This window comes from Hypanus sabinus, chromosome 14 (genome assembly GCF_030144855.1).
Source record: "Hypanus sabinus isolate sHypSab1 chromosome 14, sHypSab1.hap1, whole genome shotgun sequence".
NCBI classification, from domain to species: domain Eukaryota; kingdom Metazoa; phylum Chordata; class Chondrichthyes; order Myliobatiformes; family Dasyatidae; genus Hypanus; species Hypanus sabinus.
In genome coordinates this window covers 64,257,341-64,273,904 of record NC_082719.1, presented here as the reverse complement: position 1 = coordinate 64,273,904, position 16,564 = coordinate 64,257,341, and the positions used below count along the sequence as shown (strand labels likewise).

The window sequence follows — 16,564 nt, the reverse complement described above, 5'->3', positions numbered from 1 at the left end:
TAACTTTGATTTTGAGACTGCCAGTCATATTTTAGGGCATCTAAGGAATGCATCATGTATAAAATCGACAAATGTGTTTTTGGTTTATAGAATAGTACCGAAATAAATTGCAAGCAGGAACAAAATAATGCAGGTCATGAATTTATTCAATTTAGTGGTGCAGTTAAAGACAATGTTTTATCATGCAAGTGCACTCTTTGGGGAGCTGTTCATCCTTCAGGAACAACAACAATTAGGAATACATTTTAGAAAGTGGTTTGTGACTCATTACAATCATGATAACAAGCAATAGAAAATAATAATTTTCTCTGAAAAAAGTCCTGAAATATATTGTGATGCAACTATTTTCATGTGATTATAACAAGAATGGTATTGAGAGGAATGCTGGACACCATGGAAATTGTGTGCAGGTGCATTTCTTCTGTTTTGTACCATTACTTGGTAAAGTTCACAGCATATTCAATGAATCTGAACACGAGGAATAGAAGACCCATTTTTTCACTGTTGTTCTTAATAACCAAAGTTAATTATAATAATCACTAAAGAAAAACCTTGAACAACATAAATTAAAATGAAATATACAATTCCTGCAGACATCTAAATATCAGCAGGGTAAATTGGCAAGTCGGTTTATTATTGTCGCTTGTACGAGCTTGTGAAAGCTTGTCTTGCATACTGTTTCTACAGATCAATTCATTACATCAGTGCATTGAGGAAGTAGAAGGTAAAACAGTAACAGAGTGCAGAATAATCTTTTACATTTATGGGGTAACTGCAGATAAACAATACAGACAGTCCCCGAGTTACGAACGTCTGACTTAGGGACAACTCGTACTTACGAATGGAGGGAGGAGAACGCAGTCCGCCATCTTAAGTCAGATCACAACGCCGTCCGCCATTTTAAGTCATTGCCATTAACACTGTGTTGAGTGTGTAACTTTGTATTCAGCTTAAATATTTCTTAGCAAGATTCACCCTGATTCCCCCCCCCCCCCCCTACAACTTTTCTAGTCAGCACTGCCCCTACTTGTCCCATTTAACCTGTCTCAGTGCAGGTGGACTTTAGGACCCAGAGCAGCACAAGACCTGCCACCCACAGCTGCTGCTGTGCTGCTCCTGAAAATCGTTGTCTAATTTTTCCTATGTACTGTACCAGCAGTTATGATCGAAATGATGATAAAAGTGACTTGACTTGGCCTGATTTTTTAATTAAGTGCGATCGTGAACAATAGCCAGATCAGAAATGCTGATACAGTAAACTAGTTCCTAAAGAGAACTCTGATAGGCCAATCAGACGGTTCACTGCTGCTCAGCGATAGAACGTAAGATCCACAGTTTTCTGTTCTGTTGACGGAAAACGATCGCGATTGAAAATAAAGTGGAAATAATAAAGCAATTGGAAAGAGGTGAAACGCCATAGGTCATTGGAAAAGCTTTAGTCTGTCAGCGATCGGAACAACTTTAAAGAATACAGGTAAAGGATAAAATGAGAATAATGGAGCATGTGAAAGGCCCTGCCCTGATGAAAGCTGCAGTTATTACTAAGCAACGCAGTTGTTTAATTATTGAAGTACATACGTTTCTTCAGTGTTTTATATGCATAGAAAGGTAAAATATATACTATATACTAAGACAAATGTTTGAGTAACTGATGCTAAATAATACTGGATGTACCTGTTCCGACTTGTGTACAGATCCAACTTAAAGACGGACTTAGGAACGGAACTCGTTCATAACCCGGGGAAGTCATATTAAGGAAGATTACGAGGTCAAGAGTCCATCTTAACTGTTCAATACTATTATAACACCACGATAGAGCCTAATGGTACATGCTTTCAGGCTTTTGTGTCTGCTTACCTATGGGGAAACAGAAGAAGATCAATTGTCTGAGGTGTATGGGGTCTTTTATTATGATTTCTGCTTTACCAAGATAGAAGTAAAGAAGTGTTGACCTGAGTTCATGGCTGGTTTCCATAATGTTCACAGCACTATCCAATTTCTTGCAGTCATGGGCAGAGCAGTTGCCATATCAAATCATGATGCATCAGGATAGTGAGGATTAAAGGGGCATATCAAATTTTCTTTAACCTGAGGAAGTAGAGGCACAGGTGAGCTTTCTTGGCTGTGGCATGTATGTAGTTCGACAAGGACAAGTTATTGGTAATGTTTACTCCTAAGAATGAGAAATTCTCAACCTTCTTGACCTCAGCACTGCTGAAGTGAAAAACAGGAACATATCCACCACCTCCCTTCCTGAAGTCCATAACCAACACTTTTGTTGCCATTCAGTGAAAGATTGTCACAGCAGTGTGCCACTAGCCTCTCGATCTCCTACTACTCTGAATTACTACTCTGAGTCACTACTCTGAATCACTGTTATTTGAAGTATAGCCCATTATAGTGGTATCATCTGCCATCTTGTAAATGGAGTTAGAGTAGTATCTGGCCATGCAGCATGCGTTTTTATAGGGATTAGAATAGAGGCTGAGGGCACAGCCTTGTGGAACACCAGTGTTGAATGTAATCATGGCTGAAGTGTTCCTGCCTATCCTTATTGATTGTGGTCTTTTGGTTAGGAAGTCAATAATCCAGTTGCAAAGGGAGCTGTTGAGTTCCTGGTGAGTGTGGTGATAAGTTTGCTTTGAATTATAATGCTGAAGATGCACAGATTAAAGAATAGTACAGTATTCTAATGGTTTTCACATTTATGAAGTTACTTGAGGGTAGAACTATATTTTTTCTCTGGCAAGTGTACTGAATATACAATTTCATAGGCAGTACAGCAAAAGAAATGTAGCATAACCCCAGGCCTTGGGCTCTTCTACACATGTAAAACTATGCTGTCCTCACATTTATTACATTCCCCTGTCTATAATATCCCCAAGTACAACTGTATTTCTCTAATCTCTCTCCCCTAGTGAATTGCTCCCTGAACCACAATGCCATGAGTTGGTTGCTCACCCTTCTTACAGTCTCCGCTCTCAGCCTCACAGAATGCAACAATCTCAGACCTCTTGGCAAGCTCAAAGGCTGAGCCTCCTCCGGCACAAACTCTTGGATACCCTTACTTGCCCTACTCGTAGTCACACCCTCTTGACCCTAGCCACAGACTGAAGGTGTCTGAGGAAAATGATTGTTGGAAGTTGAGGACTTCAGACCTAGCGTAAAGCCTACTTTTTTCTCCACAGCAGTGATCCGTAAATGCTTCAAGCATCTGAACTGCCAGGCATATATCTTAAGGTGCTGGGAAAATCTCACCAACATTGTCTCTGCAAAAATGTCCAAATTCACTGGAAGGATAAGTGAACCAACTTCAGCCTTTTCTCCCAATCTTAATGCGCTTATACCCAATCAACAACACCGGGTGAGACATGTCATTGAAATGCCTGACATTGACTTTTGAAATGGAGACCTTGTTCCAAGTTCTATCAAAGGAAGAGCTTGACAGTTGAATAGAGAAAAACATTTGAAGAAGTTCACAAAGCCACCTTGAAAAAATGCTACCCATGTAAGTGCTATACACTGGATCCTGGGAATCTTGTCCTCGTGCAGAGTTTTGACAGATCTTTTCCTCCTTCAGATGCTGCTCGGCCTGCTGAGCTCCTTCAGCAAATTGTTCATTGCACTAGATTTTAGTATCTGCAGTCTCTTTTGTCTTCACCTATGGGATATTTTTAAATAAGCTTGGGTAAATAAAGGAATTTTTAAAAAGTATTTGAAAGGCTGATAGACTTGTGTACTATATTTTATGAAACTCGATATATTGCAGCTAATTTTTTTTTATTTGGTGGCAAATTTTATATGTGCAATGATGCATCTTAGCAGTATTTTTATAGCTATATCCATGGTCGATTATTTTTTAATTAACATAATTTTCTGTGTATTAATTATACAATACTATTTTAAGCAAGTTACCTATTACTTTCAAATAAATAAATACAGCATTATTATGTCCTCAAACTTTAATGTCACTAGCACTGAAAATCTTTGGGATTGAAATAGTGTTTGTCTCAATATCTTTTGAAGCTTCTTTTGACTTAGACAATCTAGTGGGGGGGCGGGGAGATAAAATCAACAATTTGAATAGCCAGGAAATGCTTCATTTTTTATATTTTCTCAAATTTTTTGCACTGTTGCTAATTTTCAGACTGAATTCAGGCAATTAAATAAAACCAGGTCTTTAACAGCTTAAACTTTCAGAAGACCAGATATTGCTGAAGTAGCCTCGACAGAAGTAGTTCATAATTAACAATTGAATATTGTCCTGTTGCAGTTTCCTGTTTCCATGGAAATATGTATTATGTCCAATCACAGCTAAGGAATACAGGGCATGGTCAATTCCTGTCTGTTTCCGGAAACACACCAAGGGATGTGAACAGTTCCTGAAGTTGAATTTTCCACTACCCTACAGCAAGTTAATTCTTTTGTTTAATTTGTATATTTGTTTTAATTTGTGCTTTGGTTTCTATCTTACATCTTTTGATAGACAAGCAGCTTTATTGTAAAGCAGCATTATTTGATTCATTCAGGTGAGATAATATGTTTAAAGTTCCTAGTTTTGCTCTTTCTTAGTTAAAGTATGTAATTTAACAGTGTTAGCTGAATTAGGATGATGTGCAGTTTGGTTTAGCAATAAAGCATTCTGTGTGCAAAGTGACTGTTTGGTAATACAATGATAAGCTTTGCAGTTCTCTCCCTAAATCTCTATACCTCTTTGCCTTCCTATCTCCCTTGAAGATGCACCATAGAATCTGTCTTTTCAACTAAGCTCTTGTTCACTTTCCATATTATCTGTTGTTAGGTACCAAATTATGTTCCTGAAACATTTTATTCTGTTTAAGTTGCCAGATGAATGTAGGTTGGATATTTTTACATGTGACCATGGGAAAATGAAAAGATCTTTGAATTCAGTTGATTGAGAATTGAGGGAAAATCGGGTTGTATTGGAAGCTAAGGTAGACCAGAGTTTTCAAGAAAGGGTAGCACAGGACTGTGTTTTGTTTAAAGGAGGAGTTCATATTAATATGTCATGGTAAATGACTATTCCATGATTTAAATTCTAAGAAAAGGCTCCTCTGAGCAATCATACCAGTAAGAGTTTTGAGATTAGTAGTGCAAGCCAGATGCACAACTTTAAGGACTGCAGTAGGAACTCTACATCTGTCCTCCATATTTTTGTTTTAGAATGCATCGCTAATAGTCACTGCCAGTGCTTACCCATGTTATGATAGTTATTGACACTGATACAAGGAGTGTCTGTGAAACAATTAGCCTGCAATGAAGTAATACGTTCAGGACGGAGAAAAAGAAAATAATAAGAAAGCATTATCTGCATAAGATCATAAGAGATCATCCTTAGAAGGAAGACTTCTGGCATAAAAAGCAAACACTATTAAAAATTTGACTATATTTTTACTGAAGCTTATAAGTGATAGAAAATGGATCATTCCACATGGAAAGCAACACACACAAAATGCTGGTGGAACACATCAGGCCAGGCAGCATCTAAGGAGAAGCACTGTCGATGTTTCAGGCCGAGACACATGAACTTTTGTTTCTGAGTATCTGCTGGTTGCCATTTCCAGAGTCATAAAATTGAAGATATTTGTGAGATTTTCTGACACTTTATATTGAAAATTAGAAATGATGTTTAGATTCACAGTGTACTTGTTAATATGCTTCACTGCATAGTTTTTCCCTGCAGTAAAAGTGCCTCAAACTGTTGAAAACAATTAACGCTCCTCAATAATTCATCATTAGTAGCTAAGGCACATAAACTGAGAGGAGTTTGAAGTTTGATTCTGTTCTCCGTCTGTTCCTTGCTTATTCGATGTAGGATAACTGCCCTCAGTATATCAAATTTACCTAATGAAAAATTGACCATGGTCATTCCCCTATATTCCCCAAATACTGTTAGAGATTTGCATTTGAGGCTATTAGACTAACCATGAAGCAGGAACAATTTTCATTGGCAGGAAAGCCAATAATGAAAGGAAACAGTATAAAAATAATTGGATTAAAAAATTCAAGAGAAGGTAGAAAATGTTTCTGTGATTGAGTTGTTATAATTTGGAACATGCTGTTTTAAAGAATGATTGTAAATTTCAGAAAGGGTATGGAGCAGTAAAGGAAAAAATTGCACAGTAAAGCATATTATGTGACAGTATGGCGAATTTGAAAGAAAGGCTTATTTATATTCTATCTTCTCTAAACTCAAGTCTGTCAACACTTTATTGCCAAGAGTTATTACACCAGAGAAGAATTTTTGAAGTGCATTCATTACTTTAAGTAGGATTCTCACTTTCATTAGATTCTATAACCCCTAAAATCTCTGGAAATTTACTTGTATCCTTTTCTTTGAAGTCAGAGCCAAAGTATTTGTTTCATTTCTCTGGCATTTCTCTAATATAGATTTTTCTGTTTCTAACTGTAAGGGAGCTGCAATAGTCTTCATTTATTTTTCTTTTAATACATTTGTTAGGGGTTTTACAGTAAACTTAAATTCTGTGCAAATATATTTTTGCTCTCTATTTCCTTGTTATTCTGTCCCAATATTTAAACTCTCAGTCTTCTCATGTACTTTCCAATCTTGTGTGACTCATCTTTGGATCTAATAATACCCTTAATTTCTTAAGTTATCTACAGTTGGGTTAATTTTCATATTTTTAGAATTTTTACGCAATATAAAAGCTGTACTTCCTGTGGGTGGACTCTGGAGTAACTGAGGAAACCCATGAGATCACAGGGAGTCACACAGACCGTACTGACGGGCAGGTTTGAACCCAAGCTGCTGAATTTGTCCTGCAGTAGCTCTGCCAACTATGCCACTGAGTTGCCCTGGTCAAAAGCCAAATGAGAATGGCTTCATCGTGTTTCTGTGGCTGGAAGAAAAGTGATCTTAATGAAACAAATAGGAAGAGCAGACATTTTGGCTTAATTTATTTGCTCTACATTCAATAAATGTTTGAAAGATTTTTTACATTATTCTCATCTCTCTCTTGTATGCCAGATGCTTGCTGTCACCCTGGTTCTAGACAAACAAGGCATAGGAAAGATCATTTTGCTCTCATTCACCTCTGCCCTTCCTATCTACCTATCAAGCCTCAAAAGAATTTTGTTCAATAATGTTACCCCTTGTTTTTCTCAGCTCAATATAGTATCAGGCCTGTCTACTTAATATTGGCTTATTGGACGAAAAAAGAGCATTCCAAGAAGCAATCTAGTGAATCTTCCTTGGGTTGAGATTCAAAATCGCTATTTAATCTTCTGGAATCATATATAGTTGGAACAAGAAACCTCTATCATGTACTCAAGTGCTCTATAATGAAACCTGAAAAATCATTTGCTTTCAATATTCCTTGCTCTATATGTATGTTAAGTTTTGGATGCAAAGAGAGCAAGATCTCTGAGCAGCAACTTTCCATCTTTTGCCATTTAAAATATAATCTTCATTTCTATTTGTTCCAACAAACTCCTTTTTAGCCGTGAATTGTTTCATGTAATTTGATGTGTCTAAAGAAAGAATTTAAAGTAGGACTTTTAAGGGGAAACACTTTTAAAAATTACAAATAAATATTACTGCTTTGTATTGTTAAAAAAGGTAAAATAGAATCAGGTCTTCTATTAATGTATCCTGTCTTTTTAGATTGATGAAACACTAATCTATAAAGGAATCAAGAATACAAGAAAATGGATGGACTTTACATTACCAAGGAGTGCTGCTTAGCAGTTATAAAGCTAATTGTTGGCCTTCTTCTTCTGATGCCCCAAGGCCTTTCACTGGTTTGCCCTTCTGCTTGCCAGCATTGCACAAAGACTCTGGTGGAGTGCTGCAACGTAGCTTTAACTTCCTTTCCTCAGAATCTTGCAAAAACTACTTCTTCAATTTATCTTAGCAGAAATAATATTTCCAGTATAGTTTCTAAGGATTTAGAAGGATTTAATAGATTGTCCGTACTTTTTCTTGACAATAATAGTCTGATTTCATTACATCCCCAAACTTTTGCAAGCCTCATCAACTTGTATTACCTGCGATTGAATCATAATCAGATAAAAGCATTCAGTCTGGGAATCTTTGAAGGCCTTTCCAAACTTAGATATTTGCACCTGCAGCACAATCAGATTATTTCTATTCCAGGAGGATTGCTTTCTGATTTGACTGCACTTCAATATTTGCAACTTGAAGGAAACCTTCTGAGCTTGCTCAGTAGTGGAATGTTCACAGGTTTGATGAATCTTCGTGCTCTTGATCTTGCGAACAACAGAATTTTGTGGATATCTAATTCTTCATTCAGACAACTCACAAGACTGGAGTTTCTCAATCTACAGAATAACTGCTTGGCTTGGATCCCATCAAATGCATTTGTTCAGCTTAAGGTCCTTAAGTGGCTGATTTTATCGAATAACCCTATTGAGCTGATTCATCCCCTTTCATTCAGTGGATTAGAAAATCTCAAATATCTCTACCTCAATAATGCCAAAATACAGGCTATCCCAAAAGATGGCTTTGTTTCACTGAACAATTTAAGGCATTTAGCTCTAAATAACAATTGTATAACGCATGTCAATTCCAATGCATTTAAAAGACTACATTTAGGGTATTTGCAGCTAGATAATAACAAAATTTCTTTTATTGAGTCAGATGCTTTTGAAGGAATGGCTAAAACATTAAAGGTCCTACATTTGGCGAACAACCATCTTAAAAATTTGTTTCCTGAGGTCTTGATGCCACTGGTTTCTCTAGTTCATTTAATGGTAAATGGAAATCCTTGGGAATGCACCTGTAACATTCTCAATTTGCGAAATTGGCTGTTGTCATCTTCACTTCGGTTAAACATTCGCTGTCAGAGTCCACCCCAGTTACATGGTAAATCCTTGTATTCTGCCAGAATTAATAAGATTAGTGAATGTAATATCACCTTCTATCCTTTGGGGTTAAATACTGCAATGAGATCTCCAGCCAGTCGTGCAGTCTTGACTTCAGTAAAAACAGAGAGCCCAAATCCTTATTTCAAGCTGGAGCACAGTTCTGTAACTAAGAAAGGCTTAGGAGGGTTAGCACTTGCAGCAAAGCACAATGAACAGTTTATAAGCATGCTTCCAGTGCAGGTGCCGGTTGAATATACACCTGTAAATTTCACCACATTAACAGGTTCAGATATGCCGACTATTTCAATCAAACCCTTATTAATCTGCAAACAAAATTTATCAAATTTGAACCAAACCTTTGATATACTCTTGGTCTTTTTCATCTTGGCATGTACAGCAGTTTTATTTCTGACATTTAAACTTCTTCTCTTACGGCAGAAGGTTAAGGATTTAGAGGCTGAAGGGAACAATGTTGTAGAGTACTACAGTGTATATCCATTTGCACGATATCATGTGACAAATCCGGTGCAAACAATACTCCCAGAACCCATGACAAGCCCAGAAGTGAGTCAGGCAACTACAATGAAGATAGCATGTCCTGCTAATCAAGCACAGGTTATTTTATTTGAGCATTCTGTCTTATGATTGTGGCCTTTTTCAGTCATATACAATTAACTGAAGTTTAACACTTATAAAGGCAGCAGCTGTTATTGAATAACATCTGCATCTTATGTTGTGAATACATCATCAATTTTCCCTTCAAGTTCCTAAAAATCCCTGCATATAGCAGAATTTTATTGAAGTTTGCCATCAGTTGTTCCAGAGCATGGAAACTTCCTTATCCGTAGCCTTGGCAGTGTCAATAATTTAGGAAAAACAAATTCCAGACATATGCTTAACTTCAAGGTATGACAATTCAAATGATATTTTATATATATATAATTAATCTATATTATAGATTAATGGATGGAAATAGTGGGTTGTGATTGATTTAGTAAAGTAGGCCCCTATAATGTCATGTAATGTCTGTTCTCATGCTCAATAATAAATACACCTTGACAAACAACTGTATTCATATTGTCCTTGCTTCTGTTCAAGATAAGACTGCAGTTAACCGCCTATATTACAACTGTGTTTAAAGTTCAAAAACTTTAGAGAGATTTGTACCTTATTAATAACATATTTTAATTTAATATATATTTTATGATATATTATGATATGTATTTTATGATATGATATGTATTTTATGATATATTATGAAACATTTAATTTAAGCAAACGTTTAAAACTGTTAATTCATCAGCTGAGTCCTGCAACCTATCAGGTTTATTATCAGTGACATGTGCCATGAAATTAGTGTAAAACAAGAGCAAAAGTAGTGAGGTAGTGTTCATGAGTTTAATTGCCAATTAAGAAATCTGATTGCAGAAGGGATGCAGCTCTTCCTAAAATGTTGAGCGTTTGTCTTCAGGCTCCTGTATCTCCTCTCTGGTAGTAATGAGAAGAGGGAGTGTGTGTCTTGGGTGGTGAGGGAGCTTAATGGTGATTGCTGACTTTCTTGTGGCATTGCATTTTGAAGTTGTCTCAATGGTAGGAAAGCTAGTGCCCATGAAGGAGCTGGGTGAGTTTAGAACCCTCTACGTAACTTTTTCCAATCCTGTGCCATTTTTCTCTCTATTATATGGTGATGAAACCTACTGCAGCTGAGCTGTACATCCAATGATGCACTGATTATATTTTATTTATAATACTGCAGTATAAAGTGTGTTAAAGTGAGCATGCCCTGATAGTTCCTCTGTCAGTGCTTAACAAATACATCAAAGTAAAAAAACATGAAGAAAGCAGTATTCAATTGAAGTGCATCACTGAGCCCACAGTGATGATCACTTTTATGTTGCAAGCAAGTAGGCGCTCTTCTAATCTGTGCTGTATTCTGATTTTACTTTCTGGCCACCTGATGCCAGGAATTTTTAATAAAAATCTGAACTAAGTAGAGAAAAATGGCGCCAAATCTTTCTACTTATATTCTCCTCATGGCAACACCAAATGCAGAGTGCATAATTCACTAGCCCAAAAGAATCTTAAGACTTCTCTGATATGCCTGAGCATTGATGGTTCTTCAATAGTCCACTGAGGAGCTCCACCCTAAAACTTTGACAGCCTCCAAAAGCATTCAGCTTTGTGAGCTGCTATATTAGTAATTGGGCATTGAAAGACAGTAGATAATTAAAAGAAATTTTACATTTTTTGATAAAATATGAAAATATCCAAAACATTCTATTTCTAAAAATCATATAAAGATGGCGCTGTGTGTGGTGGTCGTGTTGTAAGCTCCATTCCAAATCTACAGTATACTACTAATTTCTCCAATTTTCTTAGCGTGTTCTGTTCAATAGCTGATAGTCACATCAGATATGATAGACTGACCCTTCTGAACATCAGAAAGACAGCATTTACCCGCTATGTGCCGCCTTTCCTACACTGGGATCCCCTTCTTGCGCAATCCATGGGAGACTCATCTCTTACGCCATCACTACCTCGGAAGAAGCACCGGAAACAAGTTAGAACGGCCAATGGCCTGGTGAGGCTGAGCTGTCGTGCTAATCAGCCAACGCTCCCTAGCATACTCCTTAACTAACATTCAGTCCCTGGACAACAAGTTGTGGAAGCTGAGAGCCAGAATCTCCTACCAGCAAGAAACAAAGGAATGTACTGTTTTGTGTTTCGTGGAGACCTGGCTGATGGAGGAGATACCAGACCACACTATTGAGCCCTCTGGGTGCTCTCCATCTCCCTGTCAAAAAACCTCTCTGGGAAGAGTAAAGGAGGAGGGATACGCTTCATGGTCAATGCTTGGTGCAACCCCCAGAATGTGCATGCACTCAAATCCTTTAGTTCCTCAGACCTGGAATACCTGGTGCTGCTGTGCAGACCCTACTGGCTGCCCAGGGAGTTCACGGCTCTTATTATCACGGCAGTGTACATTTTGCTGCAGGCTGATACTGACCTGGCTCTTAAGGAACTGCATGAGACCATCAACTCGCTGGAGACTGCACACCCAGAGGCTGCCTTCATTATCACCAGTGACTTTAATCGAGCGTCGCTGATGAAATTCTCTCCGAAGTTTTGTCAGCATATTCAGGTGAGCACTCGTGGAGATAACACACCCGCCCACTGTTACACTTCCTTTCATAACACTTAAAATCAGACCACTCTTCGATCCTGCTTCTCCCGATGTACAGGCAGGAGCTGAAACAAGAAGCAGCCATAGTTAAAAACGTCCACTGTTGGCCCAACCAAATGGCCTCCATGCTGCAGGACTGTTTTGATGACTTTGACATGATGAGAATAACTCTGAGTCACGTGCTTCATCTCCCAGGTCTTCCCGAACCAGGAATCCTGGATCAATAGTTCTGTGCAAGCAGCACTTAGCACGCAACATGGAGCTTACATTGCCAGCAATCAGCTGGAGCTCAAGAAAAGCAGCTACGATCTGCAAAAAGCTATCAAGGCTGCAAAGCAACAATACGGGGCAAGATTGGGTCAAGATTCGCAACGACTAGCACACGTGACTTGTGAGGGCTGCATACCATCACAGACTTCAAAGCCTAACATGGTGCCACCAATATGGCAGTTTCTCTCCCAGATGAGCTCAATTGCTTTTATGCTCGGTTCAGTGTGGCTGACTCTGAGCCTCTGAGGAAGGCCACGCTTCAACCTGGTCATCTCTGAGGCTGAAGTATGCAGATGTTTCCAACGAGTGGACAGTTGCAAAGCTGCGGGACCAGACGACATCCCAGGGCAAGTACTCAGGGCACAGCACAACTGCAGGTGTGTTTACAGATATTCTTCCTCTCCCACTGTAGAATGCCCTCCTGCTTCAAATTATTCACCATTGTCCCTGTACCAAAAAAGACCAAGGTAACATGCCTGAACGACGGCGTCCTTTCACATTCACCGCAATAATAAGCAAACGCTTTGAGAGGCTGGCCGAGGATTATATCTGCAGCTTACTACCACCCAAATTGGATCCCCCTACAATTCGCTTAATGACTCAACCGATCAACAGACAATGCATTAGCCACTCCTCTACATACCGTCCTTACACATCTGGGGAAGAAGGATGCCTATATGAGAATGTTGTTTTTGGACTACAGTTCAACATTTCACACCACAATTGCATCCAGGCTCGACAAGAAGCTCAGGGACCACAGCCTTATGCTGCTGGATCCTGGATTTCCTGTGCAATCGCCAGCAGGTAGTAAGAGTGGGCTCCCTCACTTCTCAACACAGGAGCCCCTCAGGGCTGTGTACTAAGTCCTCTCCTTTACTCCCTGTATACCCATGACTGTGTCACCACCCACAGCTCTAATCTGCTAATTAAATTTGCCGATGACACTACATTGATTGGCCTAATCTCAAACAATAATGAGGTGGCCTACAGGGAAGAAGTCATCTCTCTGACACAGTGATGTCAAGAAAACAACCTTTCCCTCAATGTTGCAGAAACAAAGGAGCTGGTTGTGGATTACAGGAGGAATGGAGATGGGCTAACCCCTATTGACATCAATGGATCTGGGGTTGAGAAGGTCAACAGCTTTAAGTTCCTCGGCGTCCACATCATCAAGGGCCTCACATGAACTGTACACACCAGCCGTGTGCTGAAAAAGGCACAACAGCACCTCTTTCACCTCAGACGGTTGAGAAAGTTTGATATGGACCCCCAAATCCTAAGAACTTTCTACAGGGGCACAACTGAGAGCATTCTGACTGTCTGCATCACTGCCTGGTATGGGAACTGTACCTCCCTTAATTGGAGGACTCTGCAGAGAGTAGTATGGACAGCCCAGCACATCTGTCATTGTGAACTTGCCATGATTCAGGACATTTACAAGGGCAGGTGTGAAAAAAGGGCCTGAAGGATCACTGGGAACCTGAGTCACCCCAACCACAAACTATTCCAGCTGCTACCATCTGGGAAGCAATACCACACCATAAAAGCCAGGACCAGCAGGCTCTGGGACAGCTTCTTCCACCAGGATATCAGACTGATTAACTTGCGCTGATTTGAGTGTATTTCTATGTTACATTGACTGTTCTGTTTATTATAAATTACTATGATTTCACATTTAGACGGACATGCAGCATAAAGATTTTTACTCATGTATGTGAAGGATGTAAAATAAAGTCAATTCAATTCAATAAAAGTGATGTTTTTCAAAAAGAAAAAAACAGCTATATACAACAGCTCTGCAATCCCCACTGAAATTACTGAGATCTCTGAATTTGTGGAAGATCTATTTTATTTATTTATTTATTAAATTTTAGAAAATTACAAGAATAAAAGAGATGATGAAATAGTGAGAAAAATAATATTAACTCTCCCCCCTCCCCTTAACCCTTATCTAAAGAAAGAAAAAAAAAAGAAGAGAAAGATTGCCTGGATATCGGAGGATCCCCACATGCTCCATGGAGTTCAAAATAATTTTAATATTTATTTTTACTTTCCCCAATTACTTTATAATTTTATCTTCAAAGGACCTATGTATTTAATCCTATCTTTTGTAAGTATGGAAGCGAAATTTTCAAAAATATATCATATTCATTTCTTAGATTGTATGTAATTTTTTCAAGTGGAATACAACTATGTATTTCATTATTCCAACAATCCATAGTTAAATATAAATCAGATTTCCAAGTAACTGTGATAACTTTTTTGGCTACTGCCAATGCAATTTTTATAAATTTTTTCTGATTCTTATTCAATTTAAGTTTCGGTATTGTCCCTTCAATGTCTGCTAATAAAAATAATACTGGACTATGTGGGAGTTGTACTCCAGTAATTTGTTCCAATAAAAGTCTTAGATTTATCCAAAATGGTTGAATTTTAAAACAAGACCAAGTAGAATGTAAAAAAGTACTAATTTCTTGGAAGATCTATTTTGACACAGGATACCTTTTAGCATTTCCTCATACTAAGAAATCTAAGTAAGGTGGAGCTTCCCTACTAGACTCCATGTGCAGCAAAGCAAAACAGATTCATTGTTCCAAACTGGGACACATAAGGAAAAAAGAACAAGAATAGGTCACTTGCACCTCTTTCCTTTTCCCAGTAGGTTCCACCGTAAAATAAGATCATGGCTGATCTACTGACTTTGGTACAATTTTCCTGGTTGCTCCTTTGATTCCCTTAGCATATAGTAATCTATCGATTTCTGTGTTGAATGCATTAAATGATGAAATTTCCACAGCCTTTTATGGTAGAAAATTAAAAGATTCACTAACCTTAGAGTAAAAGAAATATTATTTCATTTCAGTTTGAAATGGTCTACTCATTATTTTGTGACTACGACCTCTAATTCTTGACTCCTCAGCTTGGGGAATTATCTCTCAGCATCTACTTTATTGAACACTCTCTGAATCTTGTTTTTAAAAATGTCAACACTAAGGCCTACCCAATTGCTTCTTGTGTGACAGACCCACCATTCCAGAAATCAGACTGGTGAATCTTAGCTTCAAACCTTCAATATGCAAGTCTATGCATTTTTGTGATAAGAAGAGCAAAATTTACATATGCTAAGTGTGATCACTAGATATAATTTGCCTCCTGAATTGCCTGCAACATTGTAGGCTTTCAGCAACTTGTATACTAGGACACCCAAGTTACTTTGCCTCATTAACATTTCCTTAACCCCTCACAATTTTTAAAAAAAATGTATTTTGGATTTGCTCTCAAGGTTTTCATATGTCATGTTTTAGCCCACTTTTTTAGCTTAACTATATTCCTTTGAAGTGTCCTGCATCCACATATTTTCACCTGGTTTTATATCATGAATATGGAGTATATTATGTTTCAACCCAAAGTGTTAATATAAATTGTGAATCGTTGGTGCCCAAGTACCAAGCCCTATGGTATCCTACTTGTCACCTTAAAGGGATCTGTTTATTTCTACTCTTGGTTGGTAATTAGACAGAAAATGCTACAATTCCGTCTGTTCCAATCTTGTTGATTTTCTTGCTGTGTTGTACCTTGAAAGCCTTCAAAAATCCAAGTCACATCTACCAGTTGCCTTTATCTTTGCAAGGATGTGGTTTTTACTTTAACAGCTATTAAAAAGTATTCTTTGCTTTTAAAATTACAATTTCAACGTGTACATGTTATGTAGCATGTTACATTTTACTGTTTAATTTTTACCCATTTTTATGTTTAAATTCAGTTGCAATCTTATTTTAGGTAATGTGTGTTATATGTACTCATCTACTGCAGAAACCACCTGATATAATTTTTATGTGATAGGAATATTATTCCAAAATGAGTAGATAGTAGCCTTCAATAAACCTAAAATTGATTGGAGATACATTTATATCAGAATTGGTTGATGTGGAAATATTGCCATTTTAAAAATCTGATTTGCATTCCAACCAGCATTTCATTTATCACACTATCAGCATGACTTGGAAAATGTGTCAAAGCTGCTGCTGTCAACAGACTGAGGGGGCAAAAAGGTGCAAGGGCTTTGTTTTTTCTGTGAATGTGTGTTGCAAGAGTGATTTGATCTTATCAGACTGATCTTATCAAATCTTCATCCTCTTATTATATTCACCCTGGGGCTTTGGGAGTCTATGTACAGGAAAGGATTTATGAGCATATGACTGATATTTATTTTAAACAAACTGAATAGGAAGAGAATAATTA

The 16,564-nt window shown here is 37.9% G+C and overlaps 2 protein-coding genes across 3 annotated transcripts in view; both read left to right on the top strand.

Annotated features, from left to right (window-relative positions):
- Positions 1-16,564, top strand: part of ipo11 (importin 11) — a 414,929-nt gene that overhangs the window by 270,622 nt on the left and 127,743 nt on the right. The gene's annotated exons all lie outside the window — the stretch shown is intronic.
- On the top strand, positions 4,278-9,922 carry LOC132404820 (leucine-rich repeat-containing protein 70-like). The gene is made up of 2 exons (XM_059989332.1): positions 4,278-4,529; positions 7,646-9,922. Exon 2 carries the CDS (start codon positions 7,690-7,692, stop codon positions 9,511-9,513), a length of 1,824 nt encoding a protein of 607 aa, XP_059845315.1. The 5' UTR covers positions 4,278-4,529; positions 7,646-7,689; the 3' UTR covers positions 9,514-9,922.